Source organism: Seriola aureovittata, chromosome 3 (assembly GCF_021018895.1).
Source record: "Seriola aureovittata isolate HTS-2021-v1 ecotype China chromosome 3, ASM2101889v1, whole genome shotgun sequence".
Classification (NCBI taxonomy): domain Eukaryota; kingdom Metazoa; phylum Chordata; class Actinopteri; order Carangiformes; family Carangidae; genus Seriola; species Seriola aureovittata.
Window position 1 is genome coordinate 29739651 of NC_079366.1, and position 8880 is coordinate 29748530.

At 41.1% G+C, this 8880-nt stretch overlaps 1 protein-coding gene across 1 annotated transcript; it reads right to left on the reverse strand.

Moving 5' to 3' along the window:
- Nucleotides 1-855: 855 nt before the first annotated feature.
- Nucleotides 856-5855, reverse strand: acta1a (actin alpha 1, skeletal muscle a). The gene is made up of 7 exons (XM_056372324.1): nt 5698-5855; nt 3933-4072; nt 3078-3402; nt 2751-2912; nt 2365-2556; nt 1637-1818; nt 856-1361 (listed from the first exon to the last, which is right to left on the reverse strand). Exons 2-7 carry the CDS (start codon nt 4059-4061, stop codon nt 1218-1220), a joined length of 1134 nt encoding a protein of 377 aa, XP_056228299.1. The 5' UTR covers nt 4062-4072; nt 5698-5855; the 3' UTR covers nt 856-1217.
- Between the last annotated feature and the right edge of the window lie 3025 nt (nt 5856-8880).

Genomic DNA, 8880 nt, shown 5'->3' on the forward strand with positions numbered 1-8880 from the left:
TATCTATTATCTAATTTTATATTTGCATCTTCTCAGGCATTCACATTCACATTAATCTGAAATAGTATTTCCTCTGACGTCCTGGATGATATTAATTTTCAAAAGAATAATGTGATAAGTTTCTGCGGTATGAAAAGGAAGCCGGCAGCAGGCAGAGGATATTAAACGTACTGTTTATCTTGGCTCACAGGTGCTGCTGGATTTATTCTAACACTTGAATATGATCTCTTTGTTTTGTCTTGGATCTTTAAGAGTCTCATAAAGTTTATTATGAGTCTGGTTTCACTCATGTTTTTGGAATTGGACCAATAAACACTGATTTTTGAAGGCAGATGGCCAACAGATATTTTTGTGGTGAAGCTCAAAGGTATTAATGTTCTAATTGTACTAATTGTTTACAGTGTATACTACGCACTAATATTTATAATATGCTTTTATTGCAGCTAGTATTACATATAAAATAAACTTAATTGCTTTATAGTATCAATGATGCAACACTTAAGCTGTAGGATGTCAAACTGCCATTTCAGAATCCCACTGCAAATAAAACTAAAAACAAAATGGTTGTACAAATATGAACATTAAATGTTTGGTTTTCTTTGTTGAATGAAATAAAGGATTCTGTAGAAAAAACATCATATTTTTCAAAATAGTGCATCAAAATAAACAATATTGCAAATCAGCATTAGGACTGTGACTCAGGTATTTATTGAAATATTTCCCAATATCCAGCCAAATTCAGAGGCGGATGATGTTATAAAAAAAAGACTAATATTGACCTTTGTTGGTAAAACAAAAACAAAAACATGCATCTAAAAACGTCCAGAATCAGGAATAACAGACAGCAGTCGTACGTGAAAATATATGGCTTTTATTCGTTTTGTTGTCTCGTTTCTTTTTTGGTCTTTTTTTTTTTTCTTCTTCTTTTTTTCCTCACACTTGGTCCGAGTTGGAGTGTGTTGTACCTCGAAGCCAACACTCGCTTTGCTTTCACATACACAAATCGGACATCATTCACATTCAAAACATCACATACATGAAAGAAGGAATAAATAACATATGTACAGGTGAGACGCCGATCTGTCCCGGCGTCGTGTGCTCCTGGTGTTAGGAGAGGACGTTGTTTCAGAGTCTCCCTGAGGACAGCAGCGGCGTGTTCGGCATCTCTTTCGCTCTGCATCCTGAACCTGAGGTGGTTTTCCTTGGAGGCGTCGTGTTTAGAAGCACTTGCGGTGGACGATGCTGGGACCGGCCTCGTCGTACTCCTGCTTGCTGATCCACATCTGCTGGAAGGTGGAGAGGGAGGCCAGGATGGAGCCGCCGATCCAGACCGAGTATTTACGCTCAGGGGGGGCGATGATCTGCAGAGGGGGAGGGAGGAAGATTTAGTTAAGCACATCAGATCACATAAACAATAGATTTTGTGCTTCTGTTCATCAACTTTTCTTGGCCTGTATTTGGTCAAAATTAAGGCTGTTAGAGCAGCACGTTAACGCCCATGGTTTTGGAGTTAGATGTTCAGTTATCACATATCGATGTAATGTTCAGGTGTCCACATACTTTTGGCCGTATAGTGTGTGTGTGAAACTTCCTAAACTCTCCATAATCGTCACAAACTACTGTCCCCGTATCGTACCTTGATCTTCATGGTGCTGGGCGCCAGAGCTGTGATCTCCTTCTGCATGCGGTCAGCGATACCCGGGTACATGGTGGTGCCGCCGGACAGCACGTTGTTGGCGTACAGGTCCTTGCGGATGTCGATGTCGCACTTCATGATGCTGTTGTAGGCGGTCTCATGGATACCAGCGGACTCCATACCTGTTCAGGTGCACAGGAGGAGCGGCTCAAGGAGACGTATTTAATACAAAAATACAGAACGTCTCCAGTTTAACACCTTTATTTTCTTCCCTTCTGTTCTGATGAAATGTTGCTGTGGCCTCAGTTTACTGTGCAGGTGTAACATGGAAGACTGATCAGGATCAGGAGCAGAAAACAAACCCTGATCAGGACGTCCCAAACACAGAGAGATAACTGACTCTGATTCTAAAACTTTACAATATGAATTTGTAATTGTGCTTTTGTGTTGTGATTCTGGGAGAAAAATCAAGTCTTGTCACTTAATATTTATATCAATGTTGGATACACGTCGTAAAATCCCACATTACTCCAGAGTAGAGAGCTGCAACACTGTCTTCATACAGTGTCCTTACTTGATTTTCATATTTGAGGATGAAACCTCGAACAAAAGAAAAAAACAGACTTCGCAAATTCAGTTTGACCCTTTGAATATTCAGCTGTGAGCTTCCGGGTTGTTTCAGTTCTTCTCTCCACAAAAGTAAAAGAGAAAGTGTTGTGAGTACGCACCGATGAAGGAGGGCTGGAACAGGGTCTCGGGGCAGCGGAAACGCTCGTTGCCGATGGTGATGACCTGACCGTCGGGCAGCTCGTAGCTCTTCTCCAGGGAGGAGGAGGAGGCGGCGGTGGCCATCTCATTCTCAAAGTCCAGAGCCACGTAGCAAAGCTTCTCCTTTATGTCACGCACAATCTCACGCTCAGCTGGAAACAGACAGCAGAGATCAGGCTTTCTGCAGAACATATCAAACCAGGATCTCAATACTTTTAAATCTAACAGATAAAAAAGGGATAATGTCCTAAACCTGAACTCATGGCTTAAAACCGTGACCCTGCTTTGACTCATAGGCCTTAAAATAAAGTGGACAGCTGTGTTTGTCCTGATGTGAAGTCTTTACCGGTTGTGACGAAGGAGTAGCCGCGCTCAGTCAGGATCTTCATGAGGTAGTCGGTCAGGTCACGACCAGCCAGGTCCAGACGCATGATGGCGTGGGGCAGGGCGTAGCCTTCATAGATGGGCACGTTGTGGGTCACACCGTCACCGGAGTCCAGGACGATACCTGAGAGCAGGAACACAAACATTCAACCTGTGGCAAGTGTAAGAGGCAGGACGAGGTTTTTCACAACTGCTCCTTTACACTTGATTTACAGAGCAAGTGTTGTTGTTGATGTTGAGATAAACCTCCTGTGAACTCTTGAACACTCGGCTTGTGTGTTGCACTCACCGGTGGTACGACCGGAGGCGTACAGGGACAGCACGGCCTGGATGGCCACGTACATGGCGGGGACGTTGAAGGTCTCGAACATGATCTGGGTCATCTTCTCCCTGTTGGCTTTGGGGTTGAGGGGGGCCTCCGTCAGCAGGGTGGGGTGCTCCTCGGGGGCCACGCGCAGCTCGTTGTAGAAGGTGTGGTGCCAGATCTTCTCCATGTCGTCCCAGTTGGTGATGATGCCGTGCTCGATGGGGTACTTCAGGGTCAGGATGCCCCTCTTGCTCTGGGCCTCGTCACCCACGTAGGAGTCCTTCTGACCCATACCGACCATCACACCCTGAGGGGAGGGGGGGAGTGGGTGAGGACTGATCAACGTGTATTTTCTCTTAACTTACACAAGTATTGGCCTGATGGGGCCGATAGAGAGAGGGACATAAGGGCACCAAAATCATGAGGTTGTTTTTTCTTGGGCATGTGAATGTCACTTCCAACAAAAACAACCATATAGGTCGTTTTTTCAACCCTCTGATATGACCTATAGCGCTTCTACGGAGGCATGCGTACACTGGACCTCGGTTGTCATGGTTACCATAACAAACTGTACCGAGAGCGGCATACCGATAGTCGCAGTGGTTACTATAATAACGCTCCTGTCATAATTACTACACCCACTAGATTTCGCCTAGCAACAAGACCTACCTGGTTATAATAAGATGCTGCACAAACGACCTATGGGCTCGTTTTTTTTTACAGGAAACTCTCCTCATAATGTTCCAAAAAGCTGGTTAATTACAGCAACTGCAGCTTTTCTTTAATAATAAACAACCAAAAACTGAGGAGGTCAAAGGTGATGTAGCTCTTGTGTACCTGGTGACGGGGGCGGCCGACGATGGAGGGGAACACGGCCCTGGGGGCGTCGTCTCCGGCGAAGCCAGCCTTCACCAGGCCGGAGCCGTTATCGCACACGAGGGCGGTGGTCTCATCGTCGTCACACATGTCTGCAGATTCTGGAGGCGGGAAATGAGAGGTGGTGAGTTTACTGAACCGCAGATGGACTCAACAGCAGCTAACACACTGGGAGAAGGCACACGTCTGAACTTATGTCTGTTAGGGAGTCTTAACATCTAAAGAAACGTCCTGTCACTGTGGTTTACTTTAGTCACTGTGGTTTACTTTACTAACTAACTAACTACTCCGGGGTTACAACAAACAAAACTGCAGATTATCACATTTGGGAAGCTGGAACCAGAGTGGGTTTGATATTCATTCTTTAAAAATGTCTCCAACTATTGATCAAAAATAAAAAATATTTGCAAATGACTTTTCTTTCACTCAACCAGTCCATTAATTAAATCATTTCAGCTTTAAAACAGAATTTCTTTCAAGGTCTAAGCTCTGAATATGTCATGTTTAAGTGTACAGACCATTCATTACTGTTGTATTATGAAATATAAATAAACATTGTTTTACAGCCATCAAAATATTTTTGCTTTTGTTCTGTTTTGAGTTTTTTTTTTGGCTAAACTGTGTTACTTAAAACTACACAAGCAGTGAACACATGATCCCATCTTCTACTTTTTCTTCATGATGTTAAACAGCTGGTCATTAAATACACACACTCTGTTCTGTTTATACTGTATAAATAATCACAGGCCAATGACCATAATTTATATCCCCTCTGTGGCCTGCAGCGTCTGGATCAGGTGATAAACAGCTGATAATAGGCTAATTACACAGTTTACTCAGCTTGTATTCATCAAGAAATAAACAGAAACACCATTAACCTACATGGAGTTTAATGATGCCTTCAAGAACACCTCATAAAATCCGACTTCTGAAATATAAGCCCCTTTAACTCATGTTAAATTACTATTTTCTACTGGAGTTTAAGGTTGCATGCATAGATTTTGTTTTTCATTGAGCAAAGTCAAATGTTATGTATTCATAACTAAAATGTATGATTTTATTTGTGAATAGTTTGTTTATTCACGAAGGTCAATTTTCTAAAAGACTATTTCCTGTAAATATTTTGTGTAAAAGAAGTAAAAATAAATAGGCTACAGCATCTACACAATTAGAATTAAAATTTTCTCTCTATCCTGTTTTGTTTTCTCATTTAAAAAAATTTCTATTCGTTTTATTTTTGTTTCATGATACATATTTTGATTAATGAAAGGTTTAAAAGTCAGGCCAGTTCCTAGATATAATCATGCCTTGCTAATTGAAAGCAATGCAGTGGTTAAAGCAAATTTTGGCTATTTTGAATATGTGCAATATCAAAACATCGTACAATTGAAAGAATAGTCATTTGTTGTCCTAATTAACGACCTAGCTCACAATACTACTACTACTCTGTACTCTAAAGATTATGGTTTCGGTCTTTAATTAAATGTAAGTTAAATTCAAATTTGCACAGTGTGTTGCGCTGTTCTCTCGTAATTGCTGAAATTCCGACAGCACTCGAACGCAGCGCCCGATGGGAAGTTTCCAACTACCTGTCAAAACAAAAGCTGCTTTTTGTAACGGCTGAATAAAAGCAGACTGGATTATTCTCCGTCTGTTTCACTTAGTTAAACTAACAACCGACCAGACTCCATCCACTCCAGCTCCTCCGCTCCTCCGAGCCGCTTACCTGTGCTTGTCTCCGGGTGTCAGTGAGGAAACTTTAACCGCTGCTGGTTCCAGCTGAGAGAGGAGGGGTGACCGGCAGCGACCACCGGGGTCCTTATATACACCTTCTCCCCCATACCACTCGTCTCCGGACACGCGGCCGGTGGGAATGTGCGACTATTCGACAGGAATTCAACCGGCCCTTCGTCCATATTAGGTCGCGCGGGAGGCGCACGCAGAGGCTTCGCGCGCCGGGCGGGCCATATATGGAGAGGAAGCCCCCGCGAGGCTGCCGCGGAGCGCTCGAGCCCGTGTATGGAGCGAGACCACACCGACTCACCGACCGGCGTGGAGTACTACTACCACACACACACACACACACACACACACACACACACACACACACACACACACACACACACACACACACACACACACACACACACACACACACACGCACGTCACGGATGAAATAGATAAGTCTTATGAATAAGACTCATAACATCGCACTATAAAGACAACCAATAAAATAAAGAATAAAACTCGAACTATTCACAAACATACAAAGTTATGTAGAGAATTAAATATTTGTTTTTACAAGGAATGTAAGATTAAAGTTTCAGTTTGACCCTGAGCCACATGATGAATGACACACACTCACTCAAACCCTCTTTATGGTGATGTTGTGTCTCTTTATTAGTATTTCTGTGTCGTTTCTCTTGGTTGTTGTTATGAGCCTTTATGGACATTTTGTGTCTTGTTGTAATGTGAATATCTTTGTGGTTGTTTTGTGGTTTTGTGGCTTTAAGTTTGTCTCTGGTTGTTTTGCTCCTTGTTGTGTCTTTATTGTCATTTTAATCCCGTTATTGGTTGTTTTGAGTCTCTTTGTTGTAGCTTTACAGCTGTTTGTTCATTTTGTAGCTTTGCATCTCTGTGTAGTTGTTAGATTTACTGTCCAACAGCTACTTGTTACCTGTTTTTGTTACTGCTTGAAAGTGACTGGTTAGTGAATTGTTTAAATGTTGTAAAAGTTTCCATTTGAAACAGCTAAAGGTCTGAAAGATGTTTTGAAGCTGAATTAAGATGAAGTGTAAATACAGTTTTGTGTCATTCTGTGTATTTAGTAGTTTCAGACCAAGCATACAGGCTTTTAATTAAAGTAGCCAATCAGAGACCAGAGAATCAAGTCGATTTGATGATCAAATTTACTTGGTAAAGAAAGAAAGAATATTGTTTCTATCTTGTGCCAGAAAAGTAAGAGGTTCTTCTTGGTTTCAGGAGGATCGTTGTCAAACAGATTGTTTCTGGACTGGAAGCTGGAACAACAGCAGCTGAGTTCACACTCCGGTGTCTAAAACAAGAGGGTCATGACCTCCGACACGCCCGACAGCTGAGTCTGAATTCCTCTGACAGTCCGACACCGAGCCGGCTGTGTTTATCCAGCTGTTTCTCTGCAGGATTCAGAGAGACCAGGACCGTCGTCATGAACCCAGAGGAGGCGATGATGCAGCTCCAAGTGACTTCACACTCACAGACACAACACACTGCACATTATCCTGATCTGATATTCATTTATAAAGTTATTTTTCTGCCTCGACAGGTTAAATGTTTCAGGCTCTTGACCTTCAAAACAAACCTCCAGTTCTCTGTTAGAAGCTGCTCTTTTATATTATATACTACATCTATACCTTTATTAGATTATAAACTACTGAGATAATCGGGGGAAAACATCAATCAAAAGACAGAAAAACACACACACGTAAAACTTTACACTTTACTTTAAATTGTACATTTAGCTTTAGCTTGTGATGTCAAGGGTTGCGAGGTAAGTTGGACCCAAATGCAGGAAACACATGGGAGACGGTGACGGCAGGTTTATTTAACAAAGAACAGACAGAGATACAAATGTATGTAAAATGACTAATTATCTGTAATTAAAAATGTAGCTTGTTATTATAAAGGTTAATGTCCATACGAACACTTTAAAGATTTCCTGCCTGGACTTTACTGTGTGTTTGTGCCAGAAGATTTTTGTGGTTTATGTTCTGCCAATAAATTAACTTCGCTCTTATACAGTTTAATACTAAACTCATCCTCTTAAAATTAACTTGCACTTTGACATATTTTGACATAAATATTATTAATCTCTGTATCTGTTTTAATTGATTCTTGTCATTACATTATTTATTAACTATTTATATGTTTGTTTTAATTTGATGTCCTTCTTTAACTGGTATTTTTACCTACTTGACATTATTGTAAAATGTTTAAATAAAGACAGATATATATTTCTACTAATCCATATGTATTTCAAGTCTATAATTGTCATATTTGTATTTCCAGACTGTTTTATGTGTGTAAATGAATTGTTTGTTTACTTTTTCTTTGCAAACTGGAGATGAATGAAGTATGTTGAATTGAATTATTTAATCCATGTATATGTTGAGTTGTTTCTGGGTGACCGTCCTCCTTACATAAGGCTGTCATGTCCAAAGCAGACGCTCAGTTTGAAGTAGAGCGTTTCAGTTCTGTGGAGCTGCTGTCCCTGATCTAACCTACTTCCACTATTTTTAGAAGAGCTGGACGCTGAAATCCATCTGCAGCGTCTTCAGCTGAGAAAGTGGATCATCACGGAGGAGGATCCCTGTCGCGGCGGCGGTCGGCCGAGAGCCCACATCTATTTCAGAGCAACATCTGCCCCTCGTCACCAACAGGAGGAAGTCCGGCTGGAGTCGGGATCCTCCAGGATCAGGTTTCTGTCTCTTTCTAGGTCTGATGTGGTCCAGGTCTCACAGAGGCACCATGTGTCCAAGTCTTCATTTTTAATTTTAGCTTGACAGTTTAACACAGAAAACATGGGGCAGAGTGTTTCCAACACCGGAGGCCTAATAAATATATTTATTTATCTATTAGTCTGAGAATTATTTCATTATTGATTTATTATCATTTAATCTTCAAACGTCTTGTTTTATCCAACATCCAAACACGTTCAGTTTAATATGACACATAAAATTAAAGAGCAAAATCTTGTAATATAGAATTAAATTTTGTCAGTAATTGTTTCTTTATTTGTTGGTTGTAAAGTTAAATCTAAACGGAGAGATACAACCACGAGGAGGTGATTCTAGTTTCTATTTGTAATTAAATTAAATCACTTTGTAGAGATCATTAAATGTTTATTTTAAATCTTTTAAATCTCGTTGTC